General features: G+C 40.5%; 1 protein-coding gene across 1 annotated transcript in view; it reads right to left on the bottom strand.

Moving 5' to 3' along the window:
- ptprr (protein tyrosine phosphatase receptor type R) overlaps positions 1-24,437 on the bottom strand; it is a 61,953-nt gene that overhangs the window by 28,484 nt on the left and 9,032 nt on the right. The window contains exons 2-7 of the mRNA XM_012868667.3: positions 20,260-20,567; positions 5,553-5,666; positions 5,329-5,475; positions 5,070-5,219; positions 2,330-2,452; positions 2,132-2,253 (exon numbers count right to left, since the gene is read on the bottom strand). Coding sequence (XP_012724121.3) covers positions 2,132-2,253; positions 2,330-2,452; positions 5,070-5,219; positions 5,329-5,475; positions 5,553-5,666; positions 20,260-20,567 — 964 coding nt within the window. The remainder of the gene's footprint in view (positions 1-2,131; positions 2,254-2,329; positions 2,453-5,069; positions 5,220-5,328; positions 5,476-5,552; positions 5,667-20,259; positions 20,568-24,437) is intronic.

The following is a 24,437-nucleotide window of genomic DNA, read 5'->3' as shown; positions in this document are numbered from 1 at the left end:
TGGCATGGACAGAGGCCCACTGACATTGAGAGTGTACAGGGCCCAAGAATTTGGTGCTACGCCCCTGACCCTGAGCTAGCACGTTACTCTTCTAGGTGATTTTTTTTTCCTGTTTTTTTTTTTTTGTGGCACTGGTGGCTCATTTTTACAAAGTAGGCTGACAGGAAAGGGGGTTTGAGAGAGGGGGGGGGTCAGCCGCGTCGACCGAAGGCCTCCGTACGTGTTTTAAATAAAAATGTAACAGCAAACTCAGCTGAGTTACTGGAAGCGAGGGAAGAAACGCTGACAGATGACGTGATCACAGGTGGAAATAACTCATTAATTTAACTGCAAGAGCAGCGGTAGATACGCTTACCGATGTTCAATCCACCGAACTTTCTGACCTGCTGGTTCGCATAAATCCAAAGAAAACCATTGACCACCGCTACTTTCATTCATGCCATCTGTAGTCAGTTGGAGATGGTCTTCCAAAAGTTACAATGATTGAAACGCATCCAACAGCTAGAGGCCATCACTGGCTGCGACTATCAGTTACTGTATAATTCGGACTATAAGTTGCACTTTTTTCATAGTTTGGTTGGTACTGTGACTTACTGTATAGTAAGGTGCAACTTATAAGTCAAATTTAAATGGTAAGGCATGTTGACCAACATGAACCAAGAAGCAAACATTACCGTCTGTAGCCACAAGAGGGCGATGTAGGTTTGTGAAAGCTAAAATTTAAAACAACAAACCTCAGACTACCAGATGTCACTGTCACTACCCGATCCGTACCATCAGCTCATTTGCGTGTGCGCGAATAGAATAACTTCCGGTGGGAAATGTTTCGTTTTTCTTACTTTTTTATTCTTTTTTTATTTTTTCGAGGCAGGGGTTTCTTTTTGTATATCTTTGTATTTGCGGCAATAATGCATATTCTAAAAAATAAACAACAGAAATACATAAAAAATACATTGTTTTTTGTTTTTTTAATAGAAAAAATGTTTCCTAGTTGTGGTTAGGGAAATAAAAATATATAAACCATTTCTTAAAGTACATAAACCCCCAGCTATAAACACATATAGGAGTACAGAAACGTATTTGATTTTGAATTTTTTTTTTAAGTTTTAATTTTTTTTATCATTTATTTTATTTGCATATGTATGTATTTTGTGCTTAATAAATGTATTTTAACAAGGTATGCCTTCGCTTTGTGTGTGGTCTTTGTTCTATTCCCTGTTCGTTATTGTTAAAAAAAATAAAAAAACAATGCAGCTACTATAATCACGAGGTCTTCTCTAGTTTATGATGTGTACACCAGAGGGCGCTATTTTCTCAATCGATAATTTTAACTTTCTAATAAAATAAATGTTTAGAACATGATTATTTGTATAACGAAATTCACCGTATAATTAAGGATTAAATATTTTTTTCCAGTCCTGTTTGAAGAAGCAATAAAACTAACAGATTGAATTCAGACAATACAGTTAAACTTTATGCAATGACAACTTCCCGGACTGGAGGATGCTGGAGCATAATCCGATGATGACGTCAAGCAATACAATGGAGAGAATGTAAAATGTATCAATTTCTTTCAGAAAAGTCTTCAATATTTTATTAACGATATAGTTTAGCATTTTTTAATGATTTAAGTATAGAAATAAGTATTTTCAGTACCGTAATTAAATTTTTTTTTTTTGGCGACCCAGAAGTTATTCTGTTTGCGCTTGCGCAAATGAGCTGATGGTACGGATCGTGCTACCGGTACGGATCGGGTAGTGACAGTCCCCTTTGCAAAGACCCACCCTACTCTCTTCCTGATTGGCTAATGTCCCGACTTTGCCAGGTTTCATTGGTTGAGAGCAGCTTCGGTTTAAAACCTTGAATAAAAAGTGTAAAACAGAACCAAGTGCATCTGTTGTTTGCTCTCATTTTCCAACTTACGGAAATCCGTCGCAGCGACAGAACTTTAAACCATGAGCCAGTCTCGACTTATTTCAGTTGCAAATTTTCAGGCGGAAATTAAAATTAACATCTGATTGAAAACATTTTTTCACACTTTGCAGCTTCAGCAGATAAACCACCAACCAGACCTGCAGCCTCTGTCCTTGAGATTTGCCTTTTGTCCGAAGGGTTGCTTTGGTCAACTCACCTTGGCAGAGGGACGACAGGAGGAGCGAGGTGGCGGCAAGCTGTGATTGGCTGCTGCTGGTGAATGGGTGTGGCTACGGCTGGCGGGAGCTCAGACTGGACCATGCTTTCTGTCTTGAGAACCTGAAAAATAAATCACCGTTACAGTTATCGAAACGTCTTACAGAGGAGAGCAAAGAAGTCCTCGGAGGTTACGGACCGTGGTGCTCTTTGACCACTTGGTGGGCTCTGGGGGGATGGTCAGGCTCACGTGGCGGTCGGGGGGCGGAGCTTTAAGGTGCTTCTCAGAAACGGGAACCTTCTGTTTCATTCGATACAAAACCTGAAGAAAATGAGGTGGACAGAAAAACACGTTTTGCAAACATTAAACAACTATTATAGATCCAGTTGGTTTAGTTCTCCCATCAGAAGCTCAAGTTGCTCTAATCGCTGAATAGAAAGATAAAGATTTAGCCGAACACTATGCCATGTATTAATTAATTCATTTAATGTAGGTTCAATGGTCTGTTTCAATTTTTCTTTTTATTTAAAAAAAAAAATCACAATTTATCATACAAACAAACAATCATTTTATCATAATCATCCACCTATATCTACATTTGGACATATGCCTGTTGACAAAATGCTTAGATAAAAAGCCAAGCAATTAATAAATTGCAAAAAAAAATGATCAAATATTCAAAAAAAGTGAACATTTTAAACATATTTTTGATTATATTTATTAAGCAAAAAATATTTTAAGAATATATACACAAAAGTCAAGAGTGTTTTAATTGACTATTGATGTACCGTATATATTCTTACAATCTGTTTTTCTTTCTTTTTTTTTTTTTTCCCAGTGTCCTGTCTAGCAATATGGCAATAGGAATTGATGTCTCAATGCCAGATAGAGCTCGACAGATTTTGCTTTTACAAGTGGAGCAAACGGCTTTCGCCATAGTGCTCCACTTGATTTATGCTTGTAAATAGCTTTATTATGATTCCTGCAAGGAGAATTTCAAATTATATGGACATGACAATGGGAGAGTAAAGGAAGAACAAAAAGTGAAAGAAAAGAAAAAAAAGAGTAGAGGTGAAAGAAAGAGGAGATAAAGGGGAGAGAATGATAAAACCAATCTGTTTTTCTTAAGGAATATGATTAAAAATATGTTTAAAAATGTTCTGTTGTACATGGCTTTGAACTAATTCATATTATAAAACATTGGTATTTATATAACTAGCGCCATATATTTAATAGTTTTTTAGCTCCCGGAGAAAAAAATGGGCCCCAATCAGCAATCAGAGCAGGAAAACGTTTTTGTTGTTTTTAACCAAAACTTTTTACTGTTTCTTGCTTCAGGAGAATTTGTAATAAATTTATTAAAGAAATGAAGGCTTAATTGCCTTTGGTCGAGGCAGATGACCGTTCATACTGAGCCCGGTTCTGCCGGAGGTTTTCCTTCCCGTTAATGGGGAGTTTTTCTTCCCACTGTCGCTTCATGCTTGCTCAGTATGAGGGATTGCAGCAAAGCCATGTACAATGCAGACGACTCTCCCTGTAGCTCTACGCTTCCCCAGGAGTGAATGCTGCTTGTTGGGACTTTGATGCAATCAACTGGTTTCCTTATATAGGACATTTTTGACCAATCTGTATAATCTGACCCAATCTGTATAATATGATTGAACTTGATTTTGTAAAGTGCCTTGAGATGACATGTTTCATGATTTGGCGCTATATAAATAAAATTGAATTGAATTGAATTGAATTGCTCTTTTAAAAACTAGGATGAATAATTCAATATTATTTAAAGTTACACTGTTGACAAATGAATTTCTTTGAACTTTGGGCTTAACTTTAATTAAAAAAATTATCTTTTACTGACTTTCAAAGCTATATGGTTGAAAATAAACATTTTTGGGAAGTCTGATGATCTCAAACACAGGAAAGTGTAGATTCCTCAATATTTCTTGTCATATAGTTTGTCAAATCTTTGTGTTTTCATTCAATTTCCAGTTTATAATTTGTTGCACATATTTCTTTGAACAAAGATAAAAGTAATCTCTTTAGAAGAGATCTTCCTGCAACCTGAAGACAATGGAAGGTGAAGAATTAACAGGAAGTTTTTAAACCAAAGACACAAACCCAGTTACTCAGTGTACAGGAGCGCCCCCGTGTGGCCAACATGTAACACTACAAAGGAGGGAACTACATAGTTGTTTTTTAAGACTTTTTTTTTTATTCAGATATGATTTATTTTAATTTCAGAAATTACAAAGCCTGTAAACGTGTTTTATTAAAAGAAAGTAGGTAATGAACCCTTTTCTGATGCCGTAGCTCTGAAATTCTTCCATCCAATGATCTAGATCTAGGTCCATTCTGATTCAAAGATGTTTGGGGTGAAATATTATTCTCTCATCCAGCAGCTTCACAAACTCTTTGCTGTATCTTAGCCATATGAATCAAAACAAGGTTGTCCGCTCTGTTAGGTACAGCTGTGGTTGTCCATCTGTAAACACAGTCTGCAGGCAAACTGTCTTTAATGTTGAAAAAACAACAACATTTTTCCAGGGAGGAACATTTTCCTTTGCTAAATAAAAAGGAAACAAATTGAATATGGGCAGCTAATAATACTTTTACAGGTTAGGAGGTTTGAGACCAAATTCGTTTTAATGCAATTTATCCTCCCAATCAAAGCATAATTTATCAATTTTTGTAAGTTTTGTACCTGATTAACTACTTGAATTTGTACAAATTCGTATCTACAATATTCCCAAGATACCTTCTTCCATTAAGGGAGCATTCAAAATGGACTTGTTTGCTGATATTCATGATAATCCAAATTTTCAGAGTGGAAGAATTTCACTTCCACTTTCACTCAGAAGGGTTTGAGATAAAGTTATCATTTCAGATCTAACCTAAATTTAATTATAACCCTATTCTTTGAGCAGGATGGGTTTACCATCAAGCAGGTGACGATGATGAGGAAGAACGTGAAGAAGAGGACGACGTTGTAGAGGCCGTCCCTGCTCCATGCGTGATCCCTCTGCTCGTCCTGCAGGACGTTCTTCTTCGGAGACGAAGGCGAAGAGTCTGGGATGTTTCTGCAGCACTGAAACAAGATGAAACACAGAAAAAAAAACATTTAAAGCAATATTCTCAAGTTTTTTTTTAAATACTTCTAAAAAATAATAAATACTCCACGACAGCCTAACTTTTACCTCCGGTTTGACCTCTGTGATGCCGAAGTCGGCCAGATGGTGATGAAGAACGCTGCGATTCAGCGATTGGACGACCTCCTTAGCAGGGCGGAGCTCCACGATGTCCCGCCTCTCAGAGGACACGAAGAGCTCGATGCCGTTTTTTGCCTGTAAAGACCGACCGTCCATCAGGAAAATCGGTCAGACAAGAGGTTTAAACGGAGCGGGATGACAGCGCCACTTACATTCAGCTTGTTGATGTGAACGTGTTGAGGAGCAACGCCGAGCGCCGCCGCTACACCGTCCCGAAACCACAGAAGGTGACTGATGTTCAGCCTCCTCACACCAACAGCCAGGTACTGAAACAAAGACAGAGAACTCGGTAAATACTGGGTCTGTTCTAGGGCTGGGCAATAAATACAGACTTTAAAGATATATAAGATGAGACCATATTGTTTATATTGAAATGGTCTATGTTACATTAGAATTATACTTTTATGTATTCCAGCAGGTTATTTTTCAACTATTTTTCATATTTATCTACAGCTGTTTGTTAAAAAAATTGTGCCTGTGAGTCGATCCTGCGACTTATTGTTTGTCAAGTGCGACTTGTATATCAAATTTAAATGGTAAATCATATTGACAAACATGAAACAAGTAGCAAAAATTACCGTCTATAGCCACAAGATGGCGCTCTAGGTTTGTGAAAACTAAATACAGCTCCTGTGCCACTTAAAAATGTGTTGAAACATTTACTTATAGTAAATGTTTCAACACATTTTTGTTGTTTGTTGTTTCGCCGTTTCAGTATGAATGGCCCATATTGCGACAGAACCTGTTATTGGGCTGTTCGTGAAGCTAACAGCAGCTAGCGTTAGCTTACAGGTCTGTTGTCTGGGCGGGTTACAACTTTGATAAGATAAGATAGTCTTTATTGATCTCACAATGGAGAAATTCACTGATGCACGTAAGCTGATACGTATTAGCATGTAGCACCATTACGCTCACAGTCTAATTTCAACGTAATTTTGGCCATTACGCAAAATATGTGCTGGCAAGAACCTCCCTGGTTGGAGTTCAATTAAGTTTCAATTAAATTTTATATATATAGTGCCAATTCATGAAACATGTCATCTCAAGGCACTTTCCAAAGTCAAATTCAATCAGATTATACAGACTGGGTCATCCTCCCAGGTATGTTTCATTTTATTCAGGCAGTTGTGGAATTGAATAAAATGCCTTATCAGATAAAATGTCAGTTTTTAGTCTTGGATTGTGTGAAATACATTTCTAAATAAATGTGTACGATCTGGTGTGACATGTTTTTTCCTCTTTATGACGCATTCTGGACTCTGTGGAGGAAGTGGCTGAGAGGAGAGTGTTGTCCAAGCTCGCACCAGACTGTAGAGGAGCTGAGCAGCTCCTTTAAAGATAGACTTAGACATCCTGCCTGTAAAAAGGAGCGTGACCGCAGGTCATTCATTCCTGCTGCCATCAGATTATACAATGCCACAAAATAACAATAACTGTAAATATAAGTGTAACCACAACTGTAACTATAACTGCAACTGTAATCCTCTGCCTCATTTCTTTTTGTATTTTATTTTTTTCTTCTACTTACCTACTCCTTTTGATCCATGGTATAATGAGGACACACTGTATATATATGATGCACCTCGTCCTACATGACACCTTCTTCCTATGATTACTGATTCTGAGCCGACGTGACATGTGAATTTCTCCAACGTGAGATCAATAAAGCCTAAGTCTTATCTTATTTTTTGACTGATGTGACTCCGGAGCGACTCCTAGTCCGAGAAATAGGGTAATTTAATTTCTACTCAAATATTCAGAGGAATCCATTAATGAGCAAGCCAATAACAGCTCTGTCTGACCACAATGGCCTCCATCACCATTTGAACTGTTACAGTTAGTAACGGGACATGAGTCGTTTCTTTTCTCAGCGTCTGAGCCAAGAGGAGGAGAGACAACTGATTCCAACAGCCACTGCACCTTTGCACCGAGATGATTGTTTTAAAGCTGGAAATCTGGGAGGACTTAAGGGAGAAGCAGTCTTGGTGAGACGTTTCCATCTATAGTATTGGAGTCCAACGCACCTGACTTAAATAATAAAGACGTATTTAATTCAGCCCTTCGATTCAAGTGTGTTGGATCAAAGAAATCTAGATGTTGATTGAGGGACAGTGGACCTTAATCAAACTCCAGTCCTGAGTGCAAATGTCTTTAATTACTTTACTCAAATCTTAATATTTCAATTTATACACACACACACACACACACACACACACACACACTTTAAATGGTAAATCATCTTGACCAGTATGAAACAAGGAGTAAATATTACCGCCTATAGCCACAAGAGGGCGCTCTAGGCTTGTAAAAACATTTAGCGCAACAAGAGGTAATTACCGGTCCTGCCGCTGTACCTATGTAGTAGAACAGCTGAGCCGCACTCTGTGGTCCGGGCGGGTTACAACTTTGCAGATGAACGTGAGCTTTATGTTGCTCTGAAACATCCGTGTCATACTGTTAGCTTAGCATGTAGCACCGTTACGCCCACGGTCTAATTTAGGCGTAATTAGGCGTAATCATGAACCTTGATCCTATCTGACTTTAGCTGATCCAGAACCAGTTTAGATGTGTGTTTGGGATCATTTGGTTGGAACAACCAACTGTGTCTAGGTTTCATTTAAATGTTCATTTGAGGTGAAGAGTTCTGATAAAGTCCATCCACCTTGTGCGATGCACCAGTACCACTGGGAGTGAAACATCCCTCTCCCCAGGGACATTCTCCAGCTCTTTCTCCAGGACCCTAAGGCGTTCCCTGGACAGAAGGGATATATAGTCCCTCCAATGAGTATAGTCTTCTCCAGAGTCTCCTCCTAGCCTGACATGGCTGAAAACCCCCCAAAGGGAGGTGTGCAGGGAACATCCTGATCAGATGTCCAAACCACCTTAATGGCGTACCGCGAGCGAGCTATTTTTAGAAACGTAACGTCACGAGACGTCACATCACGTGGTACGCAGTAGGGCAAGCTTGCATAGTCCGCCGCTGTTTCGCTGTAAAAGAGACGTGCGTTACCCTTGGTTTTACTCCTAAAACGACTGCTTTTTCCAAGTCTAAGACCATGGTTTTTAAACATTGTTGCTATGGAACGGGCAACAGCGACTCGAGGTACGCTGATCGGCCGCATATGAAGGATGTTTTCTTCATTAATTTCCCGAAATTCAAGACTGCCAAGGAGAAATGTGTGCGCTGGGCACACCGGTGCGGTCAGCCTACACAACAGTTCAACCCGGAAAAAGTTACCAAATTCACGTACATATGTAGCAAGCATTTTGTCGGAGGAAAGGGCCCAACCGAAGAACATCCTGACCCAATTCCAGTGACATCAAGTAGTGAACAGGTAAGATATTTTTGAATACCATTTACCTTTGTCAACCGAGCGCCTGCTACCATGATAGCATATAGGCTATCATGGCAGCTGAGATGTAAACAGTTGTTTTGTAGCTACCTATTGGCAACATATACCGATTCCTGGACGGTGATTACAAAACAGAAAAAAAACGGCCGACGACGCCATGAACGCCGAGCAGGGAAAAAAAACAACGACTTACCGTTCGATCAACTCGGCCAGTTTTCCAGTCTCTTTAAGCCCTCGACACTCAAGCCATCGTTTGAGCTGAAGGTTGGTGTGTTCTTCGACAGTTCGACCAGTAAACCGTGCGCCTGGGACATCGTCTTGCAAAAGTTTAACGGCTATAAAGTCGGTCATATCGCTGTTTCCGTTGCGCGTGTAATGGCTGGTGGCTACGGGCGCTCTCTACCTGTATGCCCTACCAAAGCGGCAAAAAGGGCGTTGCTCTTGAGATGGTGACGTCACATGCACGGTACGCCATTGACACCTTTCGATGCGGAGAAGCAGGGGCTCTACTCTGAGCTTTCAAGGCAGTGGCAGTGAGCCTCTGCTGTTTGCAACATCACATTAGCTTGTAAAAACACAAGTTCATAACAGCTAGGCTATATTAACCTAGAATTACTGCTCTCCAAACCTTCCTTCGCGATATAGACACTTCACACGTTGACATGACGGAGGCGATTCATCAGGGATGTATTGTGCTGCTGACAAAATGATCTAAAACTGAAGCCTTGGTTGGGAGATTCTCTCTGCCTTAATCATTTGTCTTCAACTTCTCTACAAACATAGACGTCGAGCTGATATTCATCGCCTCCTCTAACCCAATTAAAGGAATATCAGACTGAGAATATCAGATTCTTTCTTGAAATGAGATTAGAAGAAAACAAGTCTGACCTCTGCAGCTTTCACTCCACCAGCCTGAAGCCCACCGGCTGCTGCTGCTGCTGCTTCTACATCCCCGTGTGTTTTACTGTGTGTGCGTGAATAAGTGGGAGCGTGGGCGGCTGTTTGCTAATGGCTAAAACAACAACAACATGTTCTGCTGCCACTTAATTCAATATGAGGAAGAAAACCTGCAGCCGGTCAGTCTGAGCCTGGTTACGGTTTGCTCTCCTTAAACGACTCCTCTTCCTCTCAGTGGTGAAATAAAACAGCTCCACCACAAGAAACACTCCAATAATAGTAATACTGAACAATTACCTAAAGGGAGGGACAAGTAATCAGTAAATGAATCCTTTAAAATGTAAAACCTAACTAGAAGGAAACAGGTTAGAGTTTTTTTTTTTAAACCAACTCTAACCTCCCCATAATCCTGAGTGGAAATTTTCACACTGGGCAAAACAAACATCCTCATGTTGGCCTGGGTTTGGTGCATTTTTAATCTGTAAAATCTCTGTTTCAGCTACAGGCAGCAATAATCCACCAAACTCTGTGAGGAGAAAACTGGTTAAAACGAGAAACCATTTAAACTGTCGAACGAGAAGCCAAATAATGAAACTCTTTCACTTAAAAACAATGTGAGGCAAAGACAATAAAACAACAACAAACAATGTAATCATCCTTACCAAGCAGGCATGCAAACATCGTCCACCACATGAGGATTTTCTCTAAATGAAAGAAGGCGAGCCAGCCGCCTGTCAGTCAGGGACCTTTCGCTCCATTTCCTGATCTACTCATTCCCTGATCTCTGATTGGCTTAAGAGCCTGACACAGCTCAACCCTCCACCTGATTGGCCGTCGTCTGGGTAATGCCATTATCCCACTGTGCTTCCTGTTGGGATCAGGTACTATTTCTGTCCAACCCATGCACACTTTATCGGTTATAGCCTGTAATTAGCTAACGGCCTGGGTCAGCGGGGAAGGAATGGGGACGGGATGGGGGTCAAAGTGGGATCAATCTGGGGGGGGGGGGGGGGGGTGGGACGGTGCGGTGGAGAGGGTTCAATCAATTTAAAAACACCAACACAACCTAAGATTAGAGCCTCAGCAATTAGTCATCAGCAGATGATCAATGACATCCGATTGAGTCATTTTAAAGTGTCCAGGACAGAAAAAAAAACAAATAGATGCAAACTGTGGTTAAAACTGGAAAGTAGCTGTGAGGGGGAAATTACATTTTCAAAATAAAAGAGAAATTTTAGAATTTTTTTAATTGATAAGATTTTTTTTTAAACAGCAGTTGAAAAAATAACCAATTCGGGTATAACGAAAATAATTAATCCCTATAAATACATCCAGTCATGCCTCCTGTGTTTCCTTCAGCCCACCGGTGCACAAACTCTGGGTGAATTTAATGCTTATAGTAGCGGAGTAGTCAGAGGAAATTAATACGCTGTTTTACATCCTCACGAGATCAGGTCCAGAAAGCATCATTTATGGGTTTCTCCACCTTCAGGCAGGAAATAATTCCCAACTGGTTTATTAACAAAGCTAGCAGCCATGTTTATCCAACTTGTTGTACGTGTCTGTAAGTGTGCACACAATGCAGCATCAGCCATACAGAGTTTATTACTGGTTCTGTCAGATTTTATGGACTCTATTTTCGCCTATTTTACAGTAATAATTGTATTATAACCATTTCTAGTCATGCATTTTGTGTCGTTATGAAGTTCGGGTCACATACATCCTTTAAAAACATCCCATGTCATAGCAGTAAGGATATTATTTGACAATAGATGATATTTGTTGTGATTTGCTCCAAATAAACACATTGGCTTGATTGTCTTTCACTGATAAAAGGTATATTTAGATCTCCAACCACACTACAGCACCCATCTGTTGATATGTGGCTGATTTGATGCTGTTGATAATGTAGCTGACACACTTCCGATGCTTCTCGTTAGAGTGGCTTAGGTTACCCTGAGCTACCTCTATAGTTATGTTGCTATAGGCTTAGGCTGCTGGAGGACATCAGGGCCTAATTCTCTCTCTCTGCTGAGTTCTCCTACTGTTCTCCAATCTGCATTGTTTGTTGTTATTTCAGCTTTTAACTTTTTGTTCTGTCATTTTTCTCTATATACAAGGTACACCTGGTCTGGCGTACTGTTAGCTGTGACATCATCAGGGGAGGCAGATCATCCTCTATTACCATCTAACATAGAAAATACTCCTGGGTCAATGTGAGCTTCTGTGCTTTCTGTGTCTCTGCTCTGTCTTCTCTAACATAGAAAGTACTCCTGGGTCAATGTGAGCTTCTGTGCTTTCTGTGTCTCTGCTCTGTCTTCTCTAACATAGAAAGTACTCCTGGGTCAATGTGAGCTTCTGAGCTTTCTGTGTCTCTGCTCTGTCTTCTCTAAGCCCCAGTGGGTGGAGGCAGATGAGCGTTCACACTGAGCCTGGTTCTGGTTCTGCTGGAGGTTCTCCTCCCTGTTAAAGGGGAGTTTTCCTCTCCACTGTCGCTTCATGCATGCTCAGTATGAGGGATTGCTGCAAAGCCATCAACAATGCAGACGACTGTCCACTGTGGCTCTACGCTCTTTCAGGAGGAGTGAATGCTGCTTGGAGAGACTTGATGCAACCTGCTGGGTTTCCTTAGAGAGGAAACTTTCTGACTAATTTGTATAATCTGATTGAATTTGCCTTTGGAAAGTGCCTTTAGACGACATGCATCATGAATTGGCACTATATAAATAAAATTTAATTGAATAGATGCGGCAGCATGTCGCTAACGTCAACGAGAAGGTTCCGTCTATAGGACTTCCTGACCAGTTGATCCCTGATCCTTTGGAGAAAAGGACGTTCGTGTTCATGAGTCCTGTCTGACTTTGTGTGTTTTAAATTCTAGTGTTGAGGGATTTTCCCTAAATCATCCTCCAGTATTTGTTGTAAAAAGAGACTCTGTTCCCAAACTCCTTTAGATAAAGAGCGTGATGTGTTGCTGATTCGGTACTTTTAGGCAACTTCATGCTGTTTTACAGGTTTCATCGATGTTACGGTTGAAAATGCTTCATAGTAAATAGGACCACATCTATCCAATGACTTTTACTCAAATGCAGACTTTGACGGATCAAAATCTGCTTTTATTAAAATGGGCTAAATACAGCAAGCGCTTTCAAAGAAAGCCCAACCCAAATCCTGTTCTTATTGCCAGAGAACTTGCAAACTGGATGTGCAAAAGCCTTTTTATGTTTTGGATCAACGACTTCCAACAGAAAGGATGACTAACTTGTTTATTTTAAAACGTTAGTCACTCAGACAATATTAGTGCATTACTGCAAGGGTTTCACAATCAATAGTTATGATTTCAGTGTTAGAAATCCTCATCGCTGTTAGAAAACTCAACCTTGAATAAAAGCCCAGAGTTTGTTTCTGGGTGGTAACAGAGTCAACAGCTCTGGATGATTCATGTTTCTCTCTGTGGGCTTGGAGTGGCATGAAGTCCCCTCCACACACTCCTCACCTGAACCATTTACCAGTTTAACGCACAGAAACACATGATGGACCTCCATGCTCCGGCGTGTGTGGGCAGATGTTTGACCCTGCTGATGTTTGGCTATGCATGATTAATATCTGTTTTGTTTTGAAGCAGTTTATCTGGTTCTACTTGATAGAGTCAAAATAACTGGAATGTCTACTGTAACTAGGGACGCACCAATGTGAAAATTTGAGCAAAACCCAAAGCTATACTTGGTAATCCTGTTCAGAAGCACCTTTTGCTATAGGCTACCGGGTAAAATGGTCCTTCCATCCTGAAAGCAGTTAATACATTATTTAATCAGAAAAAGGAGGTTAAAAAACTCTGACTAATCACTGCTCTTCGGACCAAAAAGGAGTGATTGGTCAGAGTTTTGGTCCTGATCTCACCCCCCTTTCTCCATCCAGTTCTGGGGGAATCACCTTATCTACCGGTTGTTCCACATATCATCATTCTGACACGTTCACGTAACGCCAGTGTTGGTGCTCCTTCCTTGTTAGTTTCTGCTTGCTGGCTGCGCACTTCTAGTGTTTACGTATCCGGTTAGCTTAGCGGTTAGCCTTTCATTGTAGCTCCGCTGCTCTCACCATAGACTTTGAACATTGCTGAGAGTAACGAAGCAAAACACGTACAAGTTTATGAGATGAAGAGGAAGGCCTCAGTAGACAGAAATAAGACCAGAGGGGACTTGGGGAAATTTCCAGAAAAATCATTGACTCTACCTTTAAGGCTGATAGGCAATATTCTATGTATTTTCTTACCTTTTTAACCCCCCCACCCCAGAACATATAAACAGCAGTCGTTGACTCATTGGACCAAAACCAATATGTTTTTATAAATACATTAGACAGACAGACAGACAGATAGACAGATAGACAGATAGACAGACAGATAGATAGATCCTCACTGTAACTATAGGGGTATGAACAGTAATAAAACACTAAACTATTATCCTAGTATTACTATCATATAGTCTCTCACAAGAGCACACCCCGCATATTTTTGGTAATATTTTATCATATCTTTGGATAGAACACTAAAGACATTAGACTCTAATATGATGTAACCCGTGAACAGCTTATATAATATTTAAAAATTACTTAACATGGCAGTTAATGTTTAAAACCGCTGGCAACAACGCAATAAGGAATGTTGATCGCAAAATGCATTAAAGTCCCACAAAGTGAATCAGATCATTTCAACCAAAGAACGTTTAAATTCATCAAGGAATCACACAACTATTTATAACTATGTACGAGCTTAAAGTTGATTTTTTTTTGTCCTCCTACAGCATGAAAACAAGCGTCAACACAGATCTACAGTCACAACATCGTCGCCTTGACTACAACAGAGCATCAACCAGCGGCACACGTGCAGAGAGAGGAGTAAAGGTCACATGGTGTCTTCCAGGCATGTGATATAATGCAGCGATGGGAGGTAACTGGTTGCCATCTGAGGCTTATATAACCACAGTTTCTCTCACTTATACCCTGTAACACCACGTTTTTGTATATTATATCAAACCTTTAAACTAGAAGTGAGACAGAGGCAAGATGTCTGATCACCTGCTCACTCATTAAACTAGCAGCCAAAGTTAAACTTTGACTAAACATCTTATTAATGAACACCTTCTGTCTTCCTTTTAGGACATGAATGAGGAGATGACCATATTTCACGGTTTCGCTCGGCTTGCAGTGTCTCAGCGCATCAGAGTGAGGTTTTCACAGAGATACAGCCTGCAGGGACGGGTCATGTGACAAACACACAGGAAGTCACGCGGTGCCGAGCCTCAAAGCGGCCCCTCTGTCGTGTTGGATGGTGGCAATAAAAAAAAAAGCAGCTTTTATTTTATCACTAGAATATGCAAAGATGATTTCAGATTTAGAGCACAGATCCTGAGACAGACCGTCTACAAACTGCCAACGTTTCCGTCTGTCTTTAGAGGTTTCTGCAGATTGCCGACACTCCCACGATGCATCTGCGGCCATGACACCTCTGCCTGCTTTGGCTGTGGATAGTGGGACTGTTAGTGGTGTCAGATGCAGTCAGAATTCAGTTATTGTCTTCTAGGGCAATATAAAACCTTGAACTTTGGGTCAAATATTAAACAGTTTTTATTCTTTCATTTTTTTATTTAATCATTTGCTGCACAACAACTAGAGACACAGCCAGCTAAAGCGTTTATCTACAGTAGTTGTGTCCAGCTTCAGTCCATCCTGGACTTGGACACCCCTGATCTAGAGTTATGGTTGAAACTAATGGAAAAATAACTTTAATCATCAAGTGGTTCATAAACTCGTTAAATCTGCAACGACTCATTCAGACATCACCTAGAACACGTGTCAAACTCAAGGCCCGCCACTTCATTTTATGCGTCACCCCAGTTTGATAGGCCCATGTTTGACTTAAAACAGGTTTTAAGCACAAACTGACCATAGAGTGCATCTCCCAAAATGCATTTTGATTGTTACCAGCCAGCGTTACAGTTTCTCGCTACTTGAGTGCAGCAGCGTCACCTCAAGCAGATGCTTATTTTCCCCAACGAAAGAATTTGAGACATCTTGACAAAATTAATAAGGCAAAACGGCATTTGTGGCAGAACGAGTCAAAAATGATGCAGCGGTGAAAGCAAACTTTATTGTGGCTGCAGAAATCACCCAAGCTTTAAAATCTTTTTCAGAGGGTTAATTTTTGAAGCAGCGCTTGTTTAAGGTCCGTGAGCAGGTGTGTCCAGGTAAGGTACTAGCCTCGTGAGACCATCCTGATCTCGCAAGCTTTCAAGGTTTCACTCGCAGATCAGTCTGGCTACTCTCCGTTAAAGAAAATTTGGAGCCGTTCACCAAACGAACGTCCAATCAGCGTTGGCTTTGAGGCGGGTTGAGGTGTGACGCAACGAGGAGCGACAGTTCAGTCTAAAGAACATGGCGGCTTCAGCCAATGAAACTAGCGTTAGCGTGGCTATCGAGCAAGTTTTATCGGAATTACAGAGTATTTATTTGCTGAGCTAACGAGCCTTTACCTGCAGCAGCAAGAGTAGCTTGGCTTGTGGTTGTGTTTTCGTCGTCGCTCTGTTACGAGCGACGAGGAATCTGATTGGTTCATTTGGCCCGTCTATCACCAACATAGGCCAATCAGCTAACCAGTATTTTCGCCCCTTCCCAAAGTTACTTCAACGGAAGGTTTCCAGATGGATATGCGGAGCAAATCTATCTGGCAGAGTCAGGTAAGTAAGGTACGGACTTTTCAAAGTAACACCACCGCAGACTGAGTTATGCAAACAGCTGGAAGTCTTGCAACACAGCTGGCCGAAGTTAAATGCAGTTGTCCAGCTTTTTTTATTAGCTGTGGATGGAAGCACAAACAACACGGACACAGAGCACCAATTCATTTTTATTAGAGGCGTAAAACCAGACCTCTCTGTCACTGAGGAGCTCTGGGATGTAGTTGCGATGCATGAAACCACAACAGGCCGTGACATTTGTGATGCAGTGGAGAAGTTTGTAAGTAAAATCAAATTGCCATGGGAAAGGTTGGTGGGGCCAAGTACAGATGATGCACCAGCGACGTGTGGAGGAAAAACAGGCTTGGTTGGACTAATGATAGAAAAATTGAGAAAAATTGGCACTGATAACAAATCATTGCATTATCCGCCAGGAAGCTCAGCGTGGAAAGGATCTGGATGAAATAACATTCAGCCTCTAAGGGGCATACCAACAGTGAACGGCATTGATGCGCGTGGCCTGAATCACCGCCAGCTCCAGCTGTTCTTGCTGGAGGTGAGTTCAGAGCATGAAGACATGTCATGGCTTAGTAGGAGCAAAGTCCTTAAACGATTTTTTGTACAAAGTGTTGGAGCAGGGAATCATCTAGAAGTTGCAGAACGGTAGCTCTCAAAGACTGGACTTGGGCACCCCTGATTTATACTGTAAATCTGAACACTCCTGGTTTATACCGTTAATCTGGACACCCCTGGTTTACACCGTTAATCTGGGCACCCCTAATTTATACCGTTAATCTGGGCACCCCTAATTTATACCTTTAATCTGGACACCCCTAGTTTACACCGTTAATCTGGACACCCCTGATTTACACCATTAATCTGGGCACCCCTGATTTATACCGTTAATCTGGGCACCCCTGATTTATACCGTTAATCTGGGCACCCCTAATTTATACCGGTAATCTGGGCACCCCTAATTTATACCGGTAATCTGGGCACCCCTAATTTATACCGGTAATCTGGGCACCCCTGGTTTATACCGTTAATCTGGGCACCCATAATTTATACCGTTAATCTGGACACCCCTGGTTTACACCGTTAATCTGGGCACCCCTAATTTATACCGTTAATCTGGGCACCTGTAATTTATACCGGTAATCTGGGCACCCTTGGTTTATACCGTTAATCTGGGCACCCCTGGTTTATACCGTTAATCTGGGCACCCCTGGTTTATACCGTTAATCTGGGCACCCCTGGTTTATACCGTTAATCTGGGCACCCCTGGTTTATACCGTTAATCTGGGCACCCCTGGTTTATACCGTTAATCTGGACACCCATGGTTTCTTTAGTCAGTCATTTAAAGATATATGTGAATACTTTAGGTTAACTGTTAATGCTCTTACTAACCTGTAAAATCAATAAATTATTGACATATCTGGGGACGATAGATGCTGTGTTTTATTAATGAAACCGATTAGATGTTAACTATATAAACATAATGGCCATCATCCTATTGAACGCCTCGTTTTTTTATGGATCAAGTCAGTTAAACTCAAACTAAAATCACCAAAATATGTCAAAGCACAACCTCTAGCTCAGGGGTCTGCAACCCGTGGCTCTTTACACCTTCAGCTTTGGCTCTTGAAAACTTAGACCAAAAATGCAATGGGAATAAATTGGTCCATGTTTCTAAATGTAAAGGTAATTTAAAACTGCTAGCTTTAGGATACATTAAGTCCTGCAATATATGCATAAAATGTCCAGAAAGAAAGAAACTACTGGTGCATAGAATGTTTTATTATAGATAAATGCGGTATCTTTTTGTGAATAAGTTGCAAATGACATGCTTTTTCATCATTTTGATGCCTTTTGCTATAAAAATCAAATGTCCAATTGAAGAAAATGCATTAAATCTAAACATAAAAATTCTGTTGGTTAAATAATAAAAACTGTTGATCTTTAATTAAAAAAATTTAAACAAATTTCCTATAGAATACTATAAAAACAAGCTCTTGTTTCAAAGAGATGTGAAACATTTGTGGCTCTAAACTAAATTTGTTTAGCTGGACTGAGGGCAAAAATGGATCTGTGGGTTGTAAAGGTTGCTGATCGCTGATCTCGTTAGAACTGAGAAATCAGCTCTGTGTTTTTCCCTTCGGTATAATAAAATAACGTTTCATGTTAAAACACCTCATCCAACGTTACTATGCCGAACTTGTAGGAATATTTTTCTAAATAAATGATTATTTCATAAAAACAAGCCACCAGGTGCAGAGCAAAACAACCCAGTTTGTAGATCTGATCCTTTCTCGGAGGAGCTCTGACATTTTCCAGCACAAAACCTTCTGGAAGCATCTGAACCGCAGTCGGATCAGTAAACTGGGACACCAACAGTCTGTGTAGATGTAAAGGCACCCTCGGGGACAGAACAACTGTCTCACTGCGTCTCCGTCTCCCGACATGTCCCCCGTGTCTCTGTCTGTCTCTGAAGGTCACTGCTGTTTATCTAAGAGTTACACAACCACCCATTGTGGAGGGAAGTGGGTCTCTCTCTCTTTCTCTCTGCTGATTAACGTTACCAGAGCAACAGAGAGCGCAGCATCCATCCTGCAGCTCCACAGCCCCATGGAGACGTCTGCAGCGTCTGATTAATCATTCGCCGCGTGTTTTCTGACCCTTGACATGGCCAGAGCGGCTGCCTGAAACATGTTCCTTCTCAGAGGAAAATCCCAGGCTTTAAAGCCATCGGCCCGATGAGAAGGAAGCAGGGTGGGACTCATTAAGCCATCTGGGCGCCGCTGTAATGCCAGACTAGAAAATCTCACCTTGGTTTTATGAACTTTGTTGTAAATTATTTAATTTAATTAGTTAATTAACTACATTAATATGCTCACAAAGGTATTCAACTGTTGTATTATACATTTCTTTTGTTAAAGGAGTGTTGACATCGCTGTATAAACTGCTTCTTGTAGTTTATACTGCGGCGTAAGTAAATTATCCAAACTATTTCATAAAAAAAAAAAGAAAGTTTGGCAGGCCAGATTCTATAAGGCCTTTTCATTATGATTTTATATTACTTTCCTGTGTGTAGTTTGTGTTGTTTCTTTTAACTATGATGATGTTGCTTTTACCATTTATTGTTTTTACCTGTACAGAGTCCTTGAGTGTTTTGCAAGGCGCTTGAAATAAAATGTATTATTATTATTATTATTATTATTATTATTATTATTATTATTATTATTATTATTATTATTACAGATAAACCACTAAATGCATCTTGTATTAACCAATACTGCGTATTTTTCAGTGACGTTATAAATGCGTTGATTGTTTGTACCTGTGATGCCTTTCTGGTTGGTTTTGCTGTTCTTTTTATAACTTTTTCTGCAGATGTAGGAGCAGACTCCGAGGATCTTATCTTGTACTCTCTCTTTCCTCTCCTCTATTTTTCTCACATTTTCTCCCTTTTAACATTTTGCCTCCCCATTCATTCACTTTTACCTTTAATATCCAACAAAGTTTTTTGCACATATATCAAGCGTGCACTGTAACAAAAACAGTAATTCTCCACTTGTGAAAGTAAATCTCTTGGACTCTGTTAGGCATTAAGAAAGCAATTCGTGGTGCTACACAACCAGATAGGACAGGTAAAAAAAATCCCTTATTCATTATTCAACTCAGTTGTTTCCAGTTATTCATGTTGTGGCAAAACTACTTAAAATAGTTGTCGTCCTGCTTTATAAGTCCCAATTAAGCGAGCATACAACGAAACGATTCATTCCGGCTGAGCTAACACACCTTTCCCCGATACCTAATGCAGAACAGAAAAACTAAAACTCCTCTTAGTTTAAACCCCATGGCAGAACAAACAACTCACCATGGTGATCAGATATTCGCCGGGTACAACACGCCAGCCAAAGTGATCCGGTTCCACGTCCTGGTGCAGCTGTTCCAGCAGGTCCAGGCTCCGCCGGGGGCCGAGCTCCTGCTGGAGCCGAGAATCGTGGCGGGCAGCGGCGGGCGCCGTGGCCGACCGGACTGGGTGCCGGTGGTGGTGCTGGTGGTTGTGGTGGCGATGGAGGTGAGGGCGGGACTCTGGCAGCTCGTTAACATCTCTCTGAGGGTACTGAGATGGAGGCAGGCGACCCGGATGGTGAGTAGGGAAGGGTCCTCCAGCAAAACACTCTGAGAAAAGAAGGATGATAAATACTGTAAGTTCTGGATCCTCCTGCTCTGAGTGCGATGATTAAGTAACTGCAAGAATCAATCAGCTGGTCTTAATTTATAAGGCTTTCATCTCCGATGGGAGCACAAAATACTTCAGGCAAAATTAAACCAGGAAGCAATTAAAAAAAAAAAGGAATAATGAGGTAAACAAGCTTAGAAAACAAGAATAAAATTAACGGAAAGGTGCATCTGGCAGAGACAAGGTTGGTTTAAAGGACTGACGACCATTACTATTAAGGATAAAGGTGAAAATAAAGAATACAAAAGAAATTTGGAGAAAAACAGATAAAATTCAAAAAACAAGAAAATAATAAAATGGGAAATTTCAGAATTTATTTAATAAAAAAGGACAAAAAAATTAAACAAATAAAAGTAAAATAAATATTACATTTAATTAAAAGCTTATTAAAAATACCGTAAAACTAAATAAAGATCACGGTAGAAGAACAGAAGCGTGTTTAATAAGTAAAAAGCAAACGTAAACTACAGATATTGAGAATATACAGAAAATCCCTGGAGAGATTTTACCCAGCAGGTGAGCTCCACCTTAAAAATTCAGTACCGTAATAATTTAGGGCAAATCTATTATCAGTTTCTAATTAAAGCTTTTTTTCTGTTTTTTTGCAAGTGTATTTAAATGACATCAATTTACACTTTTCATAGTCAATTTCGTACTTTGCAATTTAATCCCAGTTACAAAACAGCACAGTAAAATTTAGTTTATCATTCAAATTCGCTAAAAGGTTTTTTAGGGAAGGAAGGAAGGAAGGAAGGAAGGAAGGAAGGAAGGAAGGAAGGAAGGAAGGAAGGAAGGAAGGAAGGAAGGAAGGAAGGAAGGAAGGAAGGAAGGAAGGAAGGAAGGTGCCACTGGACAAAATGCAGGAGTCCTCTCTGGCAATTTTTACTTCTGCTATAAACAAAAACATCCTTTGTTTCTGGCTTTTAATAATTAGTAGGGTGTTGGTTTTATGTCTGCTTTTTGTTAGACGTGTTTGTTTTTAAACAGGAACTTCATTTAAAATATTAATAACATAAAATGTGATTCACCATTAAAACCAATAACTGTTTCATCCTATGAAGACTTGATTAAGAGGATGATGCAGGAACTACCTTCTTATTTTTGGTTTTTGTTTGTTGTTGTTGCTTTTAAAACACGTCGACCTTGAACGCATCGCATTGAGCATCGCTCCCAGAGAGGCTGAGAAAGCAGAAACAGAAGAGATCCCATCTGGCTCCGCTCTCAGAGGTCTGCAGGCAGCATGGAGGAAATCCCTGAACCCGACTGAACCCGACCAACCGTGATGAAGATGAACCCTGAATAATTCATTCACAAGCTTTATTCATCCTCAGTGAGAAAAAAGAAAAAAACACCATGCTTCACACACACGAACTTGGTCGAATAGAGTTCCTCCAAACGTCACATTAACAGAAAAATGATAAAATAACGTTCTTGTGTCCTTCCCTGTCCAGCACTGTAGATAAAGGGTTGAGATTAGAATCTCAAAAATGTATCAAACGCAGTGCAGAGAGACAGACGGCGAAATGCACGACGTACAACGCAGCGAGAAAGTTAAAAATAAATAAAAGGCCAGCAGGGAGGCTGAAGTAGAAACAAGCACAGGCCTCTGATGCACCAAAGTGCACTAAACTGGGTTTATTTTTCCCATAAAGGAGCAGAGAAGATATAAACACTAGAGGCGAACAGTGAAAAGGCCAGCAGCCGATCCCGCACAATAGTTTAATAAGGAAGTTTGTCTCACTGTGAGGAACCAAAGGGTCAAAACTGACTCAATTAAAGCAAAGGGTTTAAGGTATTGACATTTTTTAAAATATGGTTAACAAAGAGTCAATGGAAAAGAACTTTAATGCTAAAATGTCCTTGAATTCAGATTAAGCGTACACTGCATAAACTCAAATTCTAAAACTATTTAAATCATTGTTATATTATTGTATTTTACTTTGTTTAACCTGGTAAAGTCCCTTTGAGTTCAAGAAAATGTTTAGCCAAGGCATTAAACAGTCAATTAGTACATTTTAAACTGTGTGGATTTGACTTAATTTTGAAAGCTGTCAGTTCAGTGAGCAGCAGTGTTGCTGCTGGCATGGAGGTGGTGAACAGCAGCAATAAGGAGCCAGAGCAGGAACCTGCAGGACAAAACACACCTGCAGGGTCTAAGTTTATGCTGGTGGAGGTGAGGCGCGGGATGGGATGAAATTCCCAACCTGAATTATTGTTATTCGTCCCTGGACACGAGAGAAAGCTCCTGCTGCTGGTTTCTGTTTGCAGACGCTTTAATCCGAAGCGATTTCTAAATTGGGATCCAACAATGCAGTTAATGTCTAAGCTATCAATAAGCTACAGTATTTTTCAGACTATAAGTCGCACTTTTTCATGCTTTTGGCCGTTCCTGCGACTTAAATACCAAATTTAAAACGGTAAATCATACTGACCAGCATGATTAAAGGAGTAAACATTACCGACTGTAGCCACAAGAGGGCGCTCTAGGATTGCTATATTCTGCTCCTGTACCACTTAAAAATTAAGTCGCGGAGCGAGACAGAACCGTGTTATTGGAATGTCCATGAAGCTAATAACAGCTAGCGCTAGCTTACGGGTCAGCTAGCGCTAGCTAAAATGTAAACCCCGCAAAAAGTGTCATAGGTTATGGCTGGAAAACACTGGGTGATAATCCCAATCGGTCATCTCTTGCTCATAGCTTTCAGTCTCAACAGACTCGGTGGCTGAGGGAGACGTCGGTCAACTCTCCAGGTGTAGAAGGAGCGGCCCTCTCAGGGCTTGTCCACACCTAGCCGGGTATCTGGGAAAACGGATACATTGTTATGCGGTTAAGACTAGTGTTGCACCGATACTGATACCAGTATGGGACAGGGGGCCCCGATCCAGCACTAAAATGGTAGTATCGGTATCGGCGAGTACCAACAAATAGGCACTGATACCATTTTGATGTTTGTATGTCACCTGAACGCAGCCTTCTCTCTCCCCACTACTATTATACATGTTATATAAGCTCATGAAAGTTGTGCTATTTTGGCATTTGAGAGCCAAAACTCAGGGTTTAAAAGAGATTATTCAATTATTAATGTAATTTTACTTTCTTACTGTTGCACTACAATTTTACATGTTATAATTTCATGAATGTTGCACTATTTTGGCCTTTGAGAACCAAAAGTTTATTCAATTATTCTCACCCATTCCAGGTAGGCAATAAAAAGTTCTACTGCCCTAAGTAGTAAGCAGTTCTTCATATATACACACACACATCAATTTCAAACAGATGGTATCGGCCAATACTGCACAGCCAGGTATCGGGTATCGGGGCCAAAAATTGGCATCGGCGCAACACTAGTTATGACTTTCATCCACACACAAAAAGCATTTTACTCAAAAAGATGATTGGAAAGACTCTTTGAGCCTGCGTGTGTACATGACCAGACGAAGATTTAGGGTACGGTACATTACGGCGAAGATGTCACATACGTGCAGTCATTGTTCACTACCCTATGGCATCTATAGTCGTTTATTTCCAACTTACATTACCTCCGCACGGCATTTCCTGTCTTCGTCTCGGTATCAAGACTTCAAAGTAAAAGCATAGATGGAGCATTAATTCGCCTCATGCTTGCTCACGATGAGGGATTGCTGCAAAGCCATGTACAATGCAGACGACTCTCCCTGTAGCTCTACGCTTCTCCAGGAGTGAATGCTGCTTGTCGGGACTTTGAAGCAATCAACTGGTTTCCTTATATAGGACATTTTTGACCAATCTGTATAATCTGATTGAATTTGATTTTGTAAAGTGCCTTGAG

Source organism: Fundulus heteroclitus, chromosome 17, assembly GCF_011125445.2.
Source record: "Fundulus heteroclitus isolate FHET01 chromosome 17, MU-UCD_Fhet_4.1, whole genome shotgun sequence".
In the NCBI taxonomy this organism is placed as follows: Eukaryota; Metazoa; Chordata; class Actinopteri; order Cyprinodontiformes; family Fundulidae; genus Fundulus; species Fundulus heteroclitus.
The sequence above is the reverse complement of the archived record's forward strand: the minus strand, read 5'-3'. Positions and strand labels throughout refer to the sequence as shown.